The following is a 17453-nucleotide window of genomic DNA, read 5'->3' as shown; positions in this document are numbered from 1 at the left end:
ATGGCACTGTCAGGCTCTCCGCCTAGACCACAGGTTCTTCCAGGGCCTGACAAATTAGAAAGGCTTCGAAAGCAGACCACATGACAGCTTGCGTCTGTCATCTGAAAGAAACAAGCCTGACTGAGTTCCAAGAGGCTCGTGACTGGACTGGACATCGACTGATAGATTTTTTTTTTTCCTTTTGGCCACAACAACTCTCAATATTGTCTACAAAGTTGTAGAAGGCTAACAATCAGCATTGGTGGAGGAGGTCCCCAGACTGGTAAAATTAGAGATCCTGAAAGTATAGTGTATAGAAAGTGAAGAAAATATAGTGTGTATAGCATAGGAAAAGAGTGCTAGATTTGGAGTCAGAAGTTATTCAGTTGTTTTCAGCCATGACCAAATCCCCATAACCCCATTTGGGTTTGTGTGTTTCTTGGTTTGGGGTTTTGTTTTTGGCAAAGAGTGGTTTTCCATTTCCTCCTTCAGCTCATTTTTGAGGAAACTGAGGCAAACAGTTAAGTGACTTGCCCAGAGTCACACAGCTAGTAAGTGTCTGAGGCCAGATCTGAACTCAGAAAGATGAGTCTTCCTGACTCCAGACCCCAGGGCTTTATCCATTGTACCACCTAGCTGCCCCGTGGAGTCAGAAGACCTGATTTCAGATCCTGTCTATTGCTGTTATGAGTTGTGTGACCTCAAATGAGGTGTCTGATAACAACAACTGGCATTGATATCAAGCTTTAAGGCTTTCAAAATGTTTTACAAATATTACCTCATTTTGTCATCACAACAACCCTGGGAGGTAGGTATTATTATCCCCATATTAGCCATAAGAAAGGAAAATTGAGGCTTTGGGGTGGTTAAGTCACTTGCTCAGGGTCACATGGCTAGGAAGTATGTGAGGCAGACACTTGGAGTCTTCTCCCTCTGAATTGGGCACTGAATCCGCTCAGCTACCTAGCTGCCTAAATGCCCTCTGAAATAAATCCTGCTGGGCTTTAGAGTAACAATCCAATGAAGAACATTTTGACAGTTTCCCCAAGCCAATCCACTTGTTAAAGATTGAATTTGAAGTTAACAAATGCGCCACCAAAAATACAGTAAAGTTTGTGATACAGAGAGCTCTGACTCTCAGTTTTCCTGGGGAGAGAGAGAGATGAGGCTTGGGCACAGGCCTGGGATGCTGCAGAGGAAAATGGCAGGAGGAGGCAGGCTGATGAGGTCTCTTGAAACCCCTCCTTCCCTTCCGTTGGATGCTACCAGAGGGCACTTGGGGGCCTATCATTGAGGATTTCCTGTTAGGGACAGGTTATTGGTGTTGAAGATGTAATCCAGTCCTGTGTCTTTTCCTGGCTTAGCCGAGGCATGTTTATTGCTTGTGTACATGGGGGGAGAATTGGACCGTGGACACACACAGGCGCACACAGACACTGCCAGTCTCATAGCCAAGCTTTCCTACCAAGAGGGATACGACTGACCGATTTATAGTGTCACAGCTGGGCAGAGGAGGCAAAGCATGAACTGGGGGTGGTCCAGGGTGGAAAGATGAATGGGGAGGTGCGGTACAAAGTTAGGAGATTGAAGTTATGGTTAGTGGAGCACAGAGGCTGGAGAATTGTAGGGATGACTGCTTAAGGATGAGCAGGCGCTTCCCGTCATCCTGCCTAAAGACAGTTTTCCCTTGAGAATTTATGTCCCGTGATTTCTTTGGGTTAGTCTGTCCACAAGTCTTTGCAGTGGTAGAAATCTCTGTAGAACAGGAAGTGTTCAGCTTTTTTGGTTAGTCTTCTTCCCCATCCCCTGACCTCCAATTCCTGCTTTTCAGATTCCTTTTATGGGTCTTCTTCCCCTATTAGACTACAAGGTCCTCGAGGGCAGGAACTGTCTTTATTTTTGCTCTCTCTAGATTTTGGCCCATTTTGTTCAGTTGTTTTTCAGTTGTATCTGACTCTTCATGACCTCATTTCTTGGCAGAGATACTGGAGTGGTTTGTCCTTTCCTCCTCCAGCTCATTTTACAGATGAGGAAACTGAGGCCAATAGGGTTAAGTAACTTGCCCAGGGTCACACATTTAGTAAGTGTCTGAGGCCAGATTTGAATTCACAAAGATGAGTCTTCCTGACTCTAAGCCCAAAACAAGTAATAAATGTTTGCCTTGATGTACATTGTATCATGAATCTCTTTGGCAGTCTGGTGAAGCCCCTGGACCCTTTCTCAGAGTATGTTTTTAAAATACAAAGGATTACATGAAAATGTTTTGCAAAATTTCATATGTATAACTGATATCATATTGCTTGCCTTCTCAATGAGTGGGGAAGGGATTGGAGGGAGGGAGCAAATTAGGAACTCAAAATTTTAAAAGATAAATGTTGAAAATAAATAATAAATTTATTTTTAAAAATAAAATACATAGGATTACAAAGGAAACTAGTTATATTGAAATAGTTATCAAAATCTGCGAAAATACAAAACCCCAACTACAAACCACCCAGACCCCAGGTTTAGAACCTCTGCAGTCTAAAAGCACAGCCAATAAGATAAACCAGTGATTCCAAACCAAAGTTCTCTCTTCTCTCCAGTACCCCTCCCCCACCCCTTCCTGGGGGCCACCTCCAGTCTTCTTGATCTGTATCTGGCCACTGGACCCAGATGACTCCAGAGGAGAAAGTGAGGCTGGTAACTTTGCCCAGCCCTCCCTCACTTAAATCCAATTCACTTGCAAGTCATGGCATCACCTCCCTGATGTCATGGTCCTCTTTGAGAACAAAGGACAAAAGCAACAACCCTCTCTTCCTAGGTTACCCATGGAACCATCATTTCTAGGAGCATAATGCCTCAGCAAAAGGGTTTTATCTGATAGCCTCTGAGATTTTAGGGAACCCTCTGGGTATGGAGAAATGACTTCCTGAGGTTTGGGGGAGTAGGATTTGTGAGAAGTTGCTTTTTCAAGTCTTCTGCAAGGCTGACCGATGAGGCAATGCCTGTGTTTGACCTCTAGACCCTAAGCACATCTCAGAACAGACTGAAAATATGAGTTCCCCTTCTCTGGAAGCTGTTCAGATTCTAGATGAACAATTATTGGTTACGTGCCAGTGGCACTAACTCTTTGGATGAAGGTTGAGATAGATGTCCTTTCATTATCCTTTGAAATCTAAAATTCTGTGAATCCGTAGAATAATTATTTTAATGATCCCCCTTGTCTTTTATTTTCAAACTTCTTTTTAATTCCCAGTCAATCAACAAGCATTTTATTAAGGATTTATTACATGCCAGGCACCGTGCCAAGCACTGATGATACAAAGAATGACAAAAACATGGTCCCTGATCTTAAGGAGCTCAAATTCTGGTGAAGGAAGACAACACTCAAACAACAATGTAAAAATAAGATATACACAAGATAAATTGGAAGAAGTCTCAGAGGGAAGGTGCCAGCAGTAAGGGGAATTGGGAAAGCCTTCTTTTAGAAGGCAGAATTTTAGCTGAGGAGGCAGAGATGTGGAAGGAAAGTATTTTACTGAAACTGTTAGCAGGGAGTAACTATGTAATCATGGATGAGTCACTTGACATCTCTGAGCATCAATGTCCTTATCTGTAAAATGGGTCTAATCATGCCTGCATTGCCTGCTTTTCGGGGTTGTTAGGTTGAAATGAGCTAATGTATGTATTTACCCTTAAAGGGGGTCAGAGGAGCTTAGCTTCTCAACTGCCTTCTTCCTCCCCTCTGACTGTCTAACTTTTATCTCTGGAAGTAAAAACAAACCTCAAGGTACAGGAACGATGATAGAGAAGAAAACCTGGGATTATCCACAAATTGGATAATTGTTCCCTAAATGATCAAAAGCTGCCTGCACTTGGCCATATATATGGGAGTCTCTGGTTCTTTTGATCAGTGGTTGGAAAGAGTTTTCCCCCCACTTCTGTTCTCCCAATCGCAAGCTCTGACTGTCCTTTGAATACAAAACATGATGGAGCTTTGATAAAATTTGGTGCCACTTAAAAGCATTAGATTTTTGAGTGTTAGCTGAGATGTCAGATGACTTTTTCACTTGTAAGTGGGTGGAAAAGGCAACTATGTCCAACAGCATTATCTTTAAAACCTGGATCAGGGAAAGAAAGGGAGCCTAGTCAGAGTTAAGGGTTTTCTCTTTGCCTAGATCCTGCCTGTATTATCTGTCACTCTGAGAGTGGGAGGATTCTGGAGTCTACCACAGCTTTTAAGAAACCTTGGGGTCATCTAGGCTAAGGCACTTGCCTTCCTAGGGGTGGTTCCACAATTAGCCAAACGTAGTAAGTTCCTACAATGTTCAGGGCACTGTGCTATGCACTAAGGAAACAAAGACAGAAGTAGAACAGTCGCCGATGATAATAACAGTACCAACGAGTAGGATTACTATGTGCTAACTATGTGTCAGGCACTGTGCTAAGCGCTTTATAATTATTAGCTCTTTTTATCCTTACAACAACCCTGGGAGGTAGGTGCTTTTAGTATATCCCTATTTTACAGATGAGGAAACTGAGGCAAGCTGAAGTAATGATAATAATAGCTAATATTTATTTTGAATAGTATTTTATTTTTTCGAATTATATGTAAAGACAATTTTTAGCATTTATTTAGCAATTTTAGCAATTATTTAGCAAAATAAAAAATTTTGAGTTCCAAAATTTACAAAATTTTGAGTTTGTAGACAGAGGTTAAGTGACTTGCCCAGGGTCACCCAGCTAGTAAAGTGTCCGAGGCTGGATTTGGAATCAGGTTTCGTGCTCCCTCCACTAAGTCACCTACCTTAAAGAGTTTACTCAGTGCTCTAGAATGGACATTCCCAACCTGGGGTGTGAGAAACTTGTCATGAGGGATACTGGGGTTATCCTCTTGAAATTAATCATTCTCTTTATCTAACTTCTAAAATGTACATGTTGTATGGTAAATTCTAGAATTTATTTCCTTTCATGTTGAAGAAAGAATATATGAAACATTAATGAAAATTAGGAGGAACCAAAAAAAAATTGGGAATTTGTGCCATAGAGGAAGACAGTTCTTGTCCTCTAACAGCTACGGTCCCCTAGAGTAGCTATGATGGACTCTAAAGTAACCATTGTCATGAATTCTCACAAAGGGAGATCATGAGATTAGACAAGTGAGTCCAACACTCATACCTCGGCATTATCAGAACTTGGATAAAAAGGTTCTGTTGATAATATACCACTCACTCATTCTCCCATCCTCTGGCTGCCTCTGCCTTACGGCATGTCTGGTCGGCAACTCTCCTGGTTATTTCCCCTTTGACTTCCTTTTTGTACACGAATGCACACTATAATTTTTCAATTGTCAGCGTCTCCACTGAGATCAGCAGAAAAGAGGGGCCAAACTGTATTCAGCTCTTAGGAATTCCTGTTGCATGGGCCACAAGTCAGGCTTCGAACTGTGTTTGGGAGAAAACCCACCAAATTCTTCACTAACCAGTAAAACCCATCTTGTGGGGCAGAGAGGGGCCTCTGAGCTGATGCTGCTGAATTCTGAAAAGTGATTCACTTTCCAGGGCCAAAAGAGGCATGGGCCTAGAGCTTTTTCTAAATAGTAAGAGCTGGTAATTGATGCTATGTTTGGAAATTTGCTTTTCTGGTACAGGCCCGTTAACCTTGCCCTTTCTTATTAGCATAGCAGATACAAAGTTAGGTGAGTTTGGAGAAGCCTTATTGGTGAATTCTATAATCAATCAGCCTTTGATCTGAGTATCCCTGGGATCCTGGGATTTAGATCTAGGAAGATGTCATCTACCCCCACCCCACCCCCCCATTAAAAATAATAATGGAAACCGAAGTGCAAGGAATTAAAAGGGATTTGCTGACAATTGCTCAGTTAAGTAAGCAGGAGAGATCATTGGAACTGAAATCTGTAAGAGGAGAATTTGGTTTTTCTTTTTGGTAACAAGCAGGATTTAAAGGCATCTGACCTGGGTTCAAGTCTCAGTTCTGGGGTTTTACTCCCTGTGTGATTGTAGGGTCCTAGATCACTTTATTATAGGAGAAAGAGTTCCAAAGGTCCTGGGTTCAAATCCCAACTCTGTGGCTTACTGATTATGTGATTTTCCATGACTCAACCTCTCAGGGCCTCAGTTTCCTCATCTGTAAAATGAGGGCGTTGGATTCATTGGCTTCTGAGGTCCTTTCTGGCTCTAAGTCTATACTCTCTAGTCTAGTCACTTTGACCAAAACGTTGATTTAAATAGTTTGAAGTTATTTCTCCCTGATCATTTCCCATGAGCCAATGTATCGATAAATAGGAACAGCTTTGCGAATAGGAAAGAAAACTAGACTTGGAAGTCTCAGCTCTTCTGTGACCCTGAGTATGCCACTTAATCTCTGTAGAATTGGTTAAATAATATTTGCTCAGCCTACATCACTGAGTGCATGGGATTGTAGAGCTGGAGCTGAAAGAGATCTTAGTGGCACTTTAGCCCATTCCCTTCATTTTTCAGATGAGAAAACAGGAGGAACAGGGTTGTTAAGTGACTTTTACCCCAGGGCACACAGTATGTGTCCAGGCCAAGATTATCCTTACATGATGGTTCGTCAGGGAAGTAGCCTGGTATAGTGTTAAGTCTCTCAGCATCAGTATCGGCATCCTGGGCCATCTCCAGTCTTCCTGATGAATATCAGGCCACTGGACCCAGATGGCTCTGGAGGGGAAAGTGAGGCTGTTGACCTTGCACAGCCCTCCCTCACTCAAATCAAAGTCAGCTGCAAGTCATGTCATCATTCCCCTGATGTCATGGTCCTCCTCAAGAGCAAAAGACAATCACAACAACAACACAAGCATCAGTATCCTCATCTGTAAAATGGGTCTGATCATACCTCCAATATCTGCTTCTTAAGGTGGTTAGGTTGAAATAAGGTAATGTGTGTAAAGTGATTTGTGATCTTGAAGGGTGAGAGAGCTCACCTTCTTTCCTCCTCCTTCTTCCTCTCATCTGTCTGGCTCGCTTCTATTCCTCAAAGTAAAAAAAGAACCTTAAGGTAGAGGATTCATGATAGGGAAAAAGAGAAGAAAACTCGGGATGGGATTTGGAGTTAGGGCACCTAGCTTCTACTCCTAGGATCATGCATCTAAAGCAAGAAAGGACCTCAAAGGCCATCTCTAGCTAGGTCCTGATTAGCGCAAATAAGGAATGCCCCCTGAAGTGGTTGCATGCATTATTTGAATTCTTACTGCCTATTCTATGGAGCTGCAAGTCTTTCTGTTGTTATTTTCAGTAGTGTCCAACTCTTCATGACCCCATTTGGGGTTTTCTTGACAAAGATACTGGAGATGTTTGCCATTTCCTTCTCCAGCTCATTTTACAAATGAGGAAACTGAGGCCAACACAACTAAGTGACTTGCCCAGGGTCACACAGCTAGTAAGTGTCTGAGGCTGGAATTGAGAACTCAGGTCTTCCTGACTCTAGACCTGGTACCTGCCACATTTTGTGTATGGTACAAATTTGAATACATGGGACTACATGAGGGGATTGATTGTGGTTTCATTATTTGTACTAATCAGGACCTAGCCACAGTTTTTAGTTTATAGATTGGGGGAAGGGGTGGGGAGATGGGGAAGATAAAAGACTTATCCAAGGTCACTCTGGGAGTAAGCATTAGCGGTGACATTTGAACCCAGGTCCTCTGACTCTAGAGCAAATGCTGTCTTAGCTGCACCTGGATTTGTGGGTTTGGTGGTTTAGAAATGCAAGCTATCATATAATCTCAATTATGGGTACAGTTGTTTTATGCAGGCTTCTCAAGGCTCCCTCCCCCATTTATTGCTTTGATTTAGTCAGTCCTTGGGGCAAATCTAAACACAGTTTCAGGGAAACATTTTTCCCCTTCATCAAGACATAATGCTAAACTATTTAACACTCAAGAGATCTGCCAAGATCTGCCTCGAATTCTGCTAATCTGCTGAAATCTGTCTTTGATTGGCTTTTATAACATTGAAAGAAAGATGGAAGAAATTGGAGAAACCATTATTCTCAAACACAGAAATGATTCTTGCCCCTCAACTGAGGTTTCTGTTCAGATCCCTGGAAAGCTGGTTACAGAGCCAAAAGCAGACCTGAAATCTGGGGTGTCGAGGGCCTAACAGGGCAGTAAGAGGTTGTAAGGATACTTGCTGCAAATGTGGAGGTTGGGCTCCGTAGCAAATTGTTTTCAGAGTGCTCTGAAGCCCACCTTCCCTTCCCCTAAATTCCAGTTCACTCTCTCTCAAGATCTTCAGGAGCACCCCCCCCCCAAATTTAAATTGACTCCATGTCTCTCTAGTTTTTACACAGCCTAAAGGGTTGGGGAATCTGCAGCCTTGAGGCCACATGTGGCTGTCTAGGTCCTCAAGTGTAGCCTTTTGACTGAGTCCAAGTTTTACAGATCAGATCCTTTTATTACAGGGATTTGTTCTGTGAAGTTTGGATTTGATCCAAAGGCCACACACAAGGACCTAGAAAGCTACATGTGGCCTCGAGGCTACGGATTCCCCACCCCTGATAGGACCTTAACATTCATCTCACTTCTCTCCCTGGAAGTTTAAATTGGTTTAAGTATTTAATAGAAAAAAAAACCCAATAACAACCATGAGTGAAATTTCCCTTAATCTTTATGTTTTGTCTGTGTTTTTCTGTCTAACCCTAGGAGTACCCTCATAACACTTGGGTACAGTTATCTTGCTTCCTTTGGCTCTTCATGTGGTAGGTTTGTCATTTGAGTGGGGGCTTTCAGCAGTATCTTCTAGAACAGTGATCAGAAAGAGATGACTTGTGAATGAGGCATGAGAAATGAGATTTGGTGTGGTCTGTCATAGCTTTCTAGTCCTCCTGGCTTCCTCTTCCCAACGATATCAGTGAAGAAAGAAAGAAAAGTGTTTTGGATTTTTTTTTCTCCCTCATTTTCCTTATCCTGGTGACATTTTGTGGTGATAGTTTCCTTGTTCTGATGTCATGTGGTGTGGAGTCCTCACTTGGTGATGTTTAAGATTTTTAAGATTTTCACCAAAGGTGGTTTCTTTGCATGCAGCCTGGCTTGGTGTTCTTAAGCCAACACGAGAGACTCGAGATCACGCCAGAGAGGACCATGCGGCAGTGGGAATGGAAATATTTAGGAAAAAAACCTCCTCCCACCCCAGCTAGATTTTGTTGCCAAGAGAACTTGGATTCAGGTCTAGGTGTGGCTGGTAAGAAGTGGAATGACTGAGAACAAACGTTTAATCTGAGCATGTAGATTTTGTTGTTCATCTTTCCTTCTTGAAGACGACCAATGACATCATGAGGGTGATGCCTTGACTTGCAAGTGAATTGGATTTAAGTGAGGCAGAGCTATGCAAAGTCATCAGCCTCACTCTCTCCTCCAGAGTCATCAAAGTCCAGTGGCAAGACAGTCAAGATGACTGACTGGTGATGGCCCAGGATGCAGTGGGGGACCTTGGCCTTTCTAAATTAAATTCTTTCCCACAGTTTCAGTTTGTCTTAGGCAATGCCCATTCAGTTTATTAAGCATTGAGTGCCAGTTGCCTAACAAAGCAGGACCAGACCTCCTCAGCTTAGACCTGGACCCTGAATACAGGGGGAGACAGACTTTAGTACATTAAAAGTAATTAATCAAATAATATCAATTAATTAAAAGGAAATAATACAACATTAGGTAATCTGATCACTGATTGGAGAAAAGATTCAGGACTTTGTAAGTTGGGAGGGGGAGAGTGAACAGGTACACTTCCCTGAATTCAGAAAGAAAGATGTCGCCCTCCCCCCAAGCATCTGTAAACTATCAAAGGAATGTGGAAACAGTTACTGATTCATCAGCACAGGGCCACTTTTCAGAAAAGACATGTGGGTTACTTGAGATGTACAAGTGTGAGAAAACTCCTTCCATCAGTCATTGGGTCTGATTAAGTTTCTGGTCGGCATAACCCAGGTCCTTGGTTAGGGATCTCTAAGCAGCAGGTGGTGGTCTCTAAGCAGGAGATGGTCCAGCTTCCCAGCCATGCAAGTCTAGGTTCAAACAGTGCAATAAAATTTTCTCCAGTTCTCCCAATTGAATAAAGTTCTCTCATAGGACAGAAATTGTACTAGAACCATAACTGAATAGAAACTAAGCTAGCTTGAGAATTGAGTCACAAGATGGAATCAGTGTGGCTCACTCTATTCCCACAATTTGCTACTTGCTGTCCTAATCCCCTCAGTTTCCTCATAGGTTCTATTCCTTAATACTTGTGTGGTCATAGGACCGTTGACTCATAGCGAGTTGGAGCCTTAGTGGTCATCAGGTCCAATCTGTTCATTGTACAGAGGAGGAAACTGAGTCCCAGAGATGTTTAGTGTCTTGCCCAGCATCAAACAGCTAGTGAGTATCTAGGGTAAGATTTGAGCCCATGTCATCCCGAATTCAAGTCCAACATTCTGTATATTATACCATGCTCTCTCTTGGGCAAATCATTTAACCTGTCTGGGACTCCTTTCCCTTAGGCATAGACTTGAAATAGACCATAGGACTCTAGAGAAGGGATTCTTAACCTTTTTTTGTGTCGTGGGGTCCTTTGGCAATCTGATGAAATCTCAGAATAATGTTTGTTTAGCTGTTTATCATAATTGAAGGATGTGCTAAGTTAGCCATTATTGAAAATAAAGATGTAATTTTTCCCCCCATCCAAGTTCATGGACCCCCTGAAATCTATCCAAGGACCTCTGTATACGTAATAAGGTCAAGGTTAATAGCCCTGCACCAAGGAGCAAATTTTCAAAGAGCGTCAATTACCAGCTCTTGCCATTTAGACCTCTCTCTTACACCAGGCTAAGAACTCCTGATTTAGAACCAAAGGGGATTTTAGAGGGCATATGGTTCAACCCTCTTATTTTACAGATGTGGAAACTGAGGCCCAGGGTGGTGCCATGATTCTCCCAAAATCATTTCCCCCTCTGGAACACAGTTTCCTCATTTGTAAAAGAAAGAGATGGGCTAGATGGGCCTCTGAGGGCCTTATAATTCTGAATCTGAGCCCAACTCTATCTCTGTCATCAAGAAAAGCCTGGAGTTGGCACTCTGAATGTGGAGGTGGCCCAGCCTGGTTTGGGTTGGAGTGAGTCTTGAGGTTCTGTCAGAGAGGAAGTGGAGTGGCTCAGGATCAAACCCAAGACCCTGCCCACAGAAGGATGTGTGTTGGCTGAGGCTGTTTGCTGTGGTTCAAAATTCAGACTTCTCTACCTCTTCTACCATCAGGAGCTACATTCATTTCACAGATCCCACCTGGCTAATCCCACCTGTTGGAAGGAATTTTCCCAGACATTGTTTGCCTTAATCTTCATCTCTTCCTCTACTTTGAGCTTGGCAACCAGAAGAGCTGGGAGTTCTTTTGTGGGAAGCTTCCAAGTCTATGAGTTTTTCTTGGGGAAAAAAAAGTCAGCATGATTTGATGTCGACTGTGAACAGAACTACAACATTGCAGGGGAAATATTTCCTTCTAGTAGGATTCGATGTCCCTCTAAATCGACTGTATCGATTGATTGGTTGTTGGTCTATTTATTTATGGGCTTCCCATTTGCCCCTCCCCAGTGGAGTGTAAACTGTTTGAAAGCAAGGAGTGTTTTATTTTTGTCTCTGTATCCAGTGCCTAGCACATTTTAGGTACTTAATAAATGTTCATTCATTAATTCATTTATTCCTTCTGAAAACAACGAAAACCTGGGCTCTCTGGAAACGGAGGTTATATGATCTCCCACTCAACAAATATTTATTCGGCGGCTACAGTATAAAAGACACGGTGCTATGCACTCTGTTGGACACAATGTTATACAAGGAGCAAAGGAAACAAGCTTTTATTACTACTGTGTACCAGGACCATGCTAAGCACTTTACAAATATTATCCTGTAAGTTTATGGTTTATTAGGGGATAAGAAACACACAGATGTCTGATGTACATGCTGTATGTAGTAAGTTAGGAGAAGGGAAAGGAATAAACGTTTATTAAGCACCTTTTGTATTCTTCACGTTATCTCATCTGGTAAGGATCATGGGAACAGTGCACATGGAGCCCCAACCAGTTCTCTTGCTATATTATCTTAGGCAAGTCATTGTCTAGGCCTCAGTTTCCACATCAGGAATATGACAGAATGGGATTCAGAACAGTGGAGAGAATGGGTGGATCTGAATTCAGTGAGTGTGGATTAAAATCTTGGCTCCGTATACTTATGATTAGATTGTAAGCTCACTTGAGGGCAGTGATTTATCTTTTGCCTCTTTTTGTATCCCCCAACACTGAGCAGAGTACCTGGCACATAGTAGGTGCTTAATAAATGTGGATTGATTGATTTATTGTGACCTGTGTGACTTAGGGTTAGTTGTTTTGGCCCCCCCCCCTTCCAACTCTAAATCTTGTGGTCTCCAGTATTTCTTCTTCCAGGTCTGAATCCTGTCTATGCCACAATTGCCAGCTGAGGAGGTCAGGGGAAAGGCAGCATTATATAAGATGAGAATCCACGGTATTGAGAAAATCTTCCTTATATGTACTTTAAGTCCCGCAGGCAGTAAATGAAACCCATTTTTTTGTCCTGCTTGTGGTGGAGCTGGAACTGTCTCCATAAAGGAACTAAGATTTAAAAATGCTAAAAACTTGCTCCCAGATTCATCAGATTAAGCATAGTGACTGCAGGTTACCAGAACAAGCTTCAGGGAAGATAGAGCAGTCCATTTCAAAAAAGTGACAAGATGTTGGTGTTGGCAACACCCTACCATATACTCTGTGACTTGGCCATAAAGCTGAGGATGATTCTCTGCTAATACTCCAGGCCCCAGTGGTCACCACTAGCCCAAAGTGACCGTGAAGATACAAGGTCTTGTGGGGCTGACAAGGACCTAAGAGAGAGGAGGATATTGAGGGAGGTCGAAAGTGGTTAATCATCTTTTCCCAAAGTAACACAAGTAAATTCAAACCCAGGTCCTCTTCTCTTTCCACTGTACAACTTATAGTCTTATTAGATAATTGCCTGGGGCAGGGTCACAGCCAGCATGTGTCAGAGGAAGAACTCTAGCTCAGATCTTCTTGGCTCTGAAGCCAACTCTCTGTTTATTGTGCCACTCTGCCTTTCCTGTCAATGCTGTTCCTTCTGAGTGAATGTTGTAAAATTATTTTTTTTAATTCATCTCCACAATAGAATGACAAGGTCTCTTCAAACTCAACTGAAAAACCAGAAAATGGGGTGGATTCTTTCAGATCGATGCCTCTGGTATCATGAATCACTCAGAAACATTATTGTGGGTTCCACCTGGGCTGTCTCATTTCAGAAGCAACCACCGCCTTTCTTCCCCTGTCCGTAGCAACAGAGAGCTTGAGCAGCACTTGAGAATTTTTCTCTCATCCCTTTTTTTTTTTTGGCTGGCAGACACTCTGTTCTCCCAAACATCTATTTTCCATAATGATAGCTCCTCTTGCATGGAGCTATTTGAATCCCAGATGATTAATCAAGCTTATGAATTAGAAATGGAAAAAAAGAAGAATATCCCCAAGTCCATGTTTCTGTCAGTGCTTGCCTATTCATCTGTAAATATCACTTACTTGATTGTATCCAGGGCTTTATATAGAATATTTTTATATATCCTGAGACATGGGGCTTTCCCTCTTTCTTTGGAAACCTAACTGCTAATTGTTCCTGTTTTGTATGGTTTTTTTGGTTTGGGGATGGGGCATGCTGTTTCATTGGAGTGGAGACACCTGGTCTGTAACTGGATCACTTTAGAACTGGAAGGAAATTTAGAGGTCAGTCATCTAGGTACAGATTGGGACACTGAGATTTAAAACTGCTGTGACTTTTCCAAGGTCCCATAGGTAAGTAAGGGAAACTGAGTACTCTCAGCGGCTCTATTTATGGTCTCAGAAAGTTGCCAGGGACACTACGATTACTCTGAGATGCTATGTGTTCCACCATATTGTCTCCTTTCCTGTTTTGTGAGGTGGCGATGTAGCATATTAGTACAGAGTTAATGAGATTTCTAGGGAGCCCTGCTATTAGACTTGGAAGCAGGACCAGGTAATAGAACAGAGAACTTCAAATAACACATCCATTTGGTTTCTTTTCAAATACTAACCAAGGAAACCTAGTCACTGGTTGTGGGGAAGAAAGATGGTAGGAGGCAGACCCTTCTGGGGAGCAGGAGTCAGCCAAGGGAATTTGTCGATGGAAGCCAAATGGTTCAACAGCCAGTGAGAAAGCAGCGGCTTCCCAAATGACAACAGGAGATGGCAGACGCAGTCACCAGGACTAATTACAAGGCGCACTTTGGAGAGTTAATGTGGAAAAGATGGAGTGCCGAGTAGGTTTCTTCAATTTTCCCAATGTACCCAAATATTACTGGGGAACATATCTATGAGAGACAGCGTGTGAGATAGAAATTAGAGAGCTGACCTTAGAATCAGGAGGACCTGGGTTCAAGTTTCATCTCTGATAGTCACTGACTGTGTTACCCTCAGCATAGCTCTCGGTGACCCCAGGCAACTTGCTAAGACTGTAAGTTAGTGAAGAATATCTGATTTGCATCAGTGGGGGGAGTTTCTGCACCATGAGCTCCTGTATCAATCTGGACCCCAAAACACAGTAAGGTGTGGAGGAAGCATGGCACAGAGGATAGAGAATCAGCCTTGCGATGAGAAAGATGACCACCACCCCACCTCTACACCGGAGGCAACTAGGTAGCATGGTGGATAGAACACCAGTCCTGGAGTCAGGAGAACCAAGTCCAAATCCACCCTCAGACACTTACTAGTTGTGTGATTCTGGGCAAGTCACTTAACCCCAATTGCCCCCCACCCAAAAAAAAGGATCAGAAAGACCTGGGTTCAAATTTGACCTCTGACCTCTTTACCTTTGTGACCATGGGCAGGTCACCAAATTTCCCTGTGCTCCCAAGTCATTCTCTGAACCAAGGTTTCTTATACTTAGCATCTGGTCCACAGATCCCCCAGGTTTGGTAGGTAAATAGATTTTAAGAGGTCTATGAACTTGGATGGGAAAAAAAAATTCCATCTTTGTTTTTACTAGCCTCTAATTGAAAAAACTATTGAAAGCTAGGGAAGGTAGGTGTTAAGGCAGATAGAGCTTCTGGCTTGGGGTTAGGAAGAACTGAGTTCACATCTGGGCTCAGACTCTTACCAGCTGTGTGACCCTGCTTAAGTAATTTTATCCTGTTTGCCTCAGTTTCCTCATCTGTCAAATGAGCTGGAGAAGGAAATGGGAAACCATTCCAGTATCTCTGCCAAGAAAACCCCAAATGGGGTCCAGAAGAGTGGGACACAACTGAAATGACTGAACGAAATTTGAAGTTAGCATTTGCTTCCATTATGCATGTAGGCAATAGATATTATCCTGAGAAAGGGTCCCTGGGCTTCACTAGATTGCCAAAAAGGGCTCTGTGACCCAGGAAAGATTAAGAACCCCAGCTCCAGACACTATAAATTACAGATAAATTGTCAGGCTGCATTGATGAAGGGAGTTTCTCTGCCAGCGATTCCCCATACCCATGCCAAGGAAATTATAGTTCAGAACCAGAATATGAGTGTGTCTACATACGTCACACATACATATACACACACGTATATATGTATTATCACTGTGAGAAGCAACAAGAAGGTCTGGGTTCAAGCCTCACTCTGCTGCTTTCTCATGCATGATCAGTTTGGCTTTCATGGAGAGATATCCTTGGTTGACCCCTGCTCCCCGGAGGGATCTGCCTCCTACTGTCTTTCTTCCTCACAACCGATGACTATATTTCCTTGGTTAGTCTTTGAAAAAAAGCAAATAAACAGACCCTAAGCAAGCCCCTGAACCTCTCGGCGTTCCAGGCAGCCAACTGCCTAAGACTAAGTTTCAGAATAGGTAGATGTTGTCTCTCTGACTGGTCTGTGAGCTCCTTGAGGGCAGGCACGAATTTTGCCTTTCTCTGTATCTCCAGCTTGGTATAGTGCCTGGAACATATTATTGTTATTCATTTGTTTCAGTTACGGCCAACTCTTTGTGACCCCATTTGGGGTTTTCTTGGCAAAGATATTGGAGTCGTTTGCCATTTCCTTGTCCTGCTCATTTTACAGATAAGGAAACTGAGGTAAACAGAGTTAAGGGACTTGCCCAGGGTCATACAAGAGTCTGAGCCCGGATTTGAACTTAAATCTTCCTGACTCCAAGCCAAGCACTCTATCCACTACTCCACTTAGCTGTCTGTCCTGGAATACAGTAAACACTTAATAAATGCTTGTTGGCTGATGATGACTGATATAGACCTACACTTGAGGAAAGTTTGAGAGCTGTTTCCTCTGGAAGAAGGGAAGCTCCCTGAGGGCAGGAACAGCTTCATTTTTGTCTATACAACTCTAATACCTGATACAATGCCTGGCTTAATAAATGCTGGTTAACTGGCCGATCTGTATGAGTAGAAAGGATTTCTTTCCATTAGTTGCCTGGACCAGTGAAATCACAGGTCTAGACCAGAAAAAAAAATCAGTATATAGTACATATGACTACACATGATATATCTGTATACATGCAAATATCCACATCTATATCTATTTCATGTTCTTTCACATTTTAAAAATATGTATTTTTTTAAAAATCAATGATTTTTTAAAAGTTAAAAATGGGTATAGAATAATTGAAGAAACACCGACCATCCTATAGGACTGTCCTTCTCCAGCCTGGTGCTAATGAGCTGTCATCCATAGCTCCTGATAGAGAAGCAACCCTGAGGGTTGGCCTGAATACAGAATAGGGTACAAGGAAACTTCGTGTGGAAAAATGGCCAAAAAAAAAAAAAGCATTTAAAAAGCCGATCGGCGCGCATGTGCGTGCATTATTTCAGGGCCACGGCACCAAGAGACCCTTCTGCTTATTCTTATCACCATTGTTGAAAATCAAGAAATGAAAAAGCTGCCTAAGCACTGTATTACTGTAGCATATAGCAAGCAATTGAAAGGAGCGTCGTTTTAGGATTACAAACGTTGGTTTTGTTATCTTCCTGTTCAAAGAATTTAATAGAAATCTTATTTCTCTTGTTAAAAAAAATAGGTTATTCTTGGTGAGAATTTGACTTCCAATTGCCCTGAAGTTATCTATGAAATTAAAGAAGAAACACCTGTTTTCCACAAACTTGTTCCTGACCCAGAGAATAATACCTACATCTACCTAGCATCTGGGAAAGAGGTAGGTAGAAACACCCACCCGAGCTCCCGACTTCTAAATAAAATTGTTTAATTGATGTCATTTTCCAGCAGTGAAGCGTTCCCTTTGAACTGCACAGTTTAAATAGTGCTTGGAGACTCTGAATAGGCCCGCACCAATTCACGGGAATCGAATTTAAAAATCTTACTGTCAGTAAGTAACTAGGAAATATTACCTATTTAGACATTTTTATTATTGGCTATATTTTCAGAGCCAGGGTTTTCCAAGGTGGGGGTGTGCATGCAAA

The 17453-nt window shown here is 42.4% G+C and overlaps 1 protein-coding gene across 1 annotated transcript in view; it reads left to right on the top strand.

The window, feature by feature from the left end:
* Positions 1 to 17453, top strand: part of PLXNC1 (plexin C1) — a 232113-nt gene that overhangs the window by 23060 nt on the left and 191600 nt on the right. The window contains exon 3 of the mRNA XM_036760062.1: positions 17054 to 17188. Coding sequence (XP_036615957.1) covers positions 17054 to 17188 — 135 coding nt within the window. The remainder of the gene's footprint in view (positions 1 to 17053; positions 17189 to 17453) is intronic.

This window comes from Trichosurus vulpecula, chromosome 5 (genome assembly GCF_011100635.1).
Source record: "Trichosurus vulpecula isolate mTriVul1 chromosome 5, mTriVul1.pri, whole genome shotgun sequence".
Taxonomy (NCBI): domain Eukaryota; kingdom Metazoa; phylum Chordata; class Mammalia; order Diprotodontia; family Phalangeridae; genus Trichosurus; species Trichosurus vulpecula.
The sequence above is the reverse complement of the archived record's forward strand: the minus strand, read 5'-3'. Positions and strand labels throughout refer to the sequence as shown.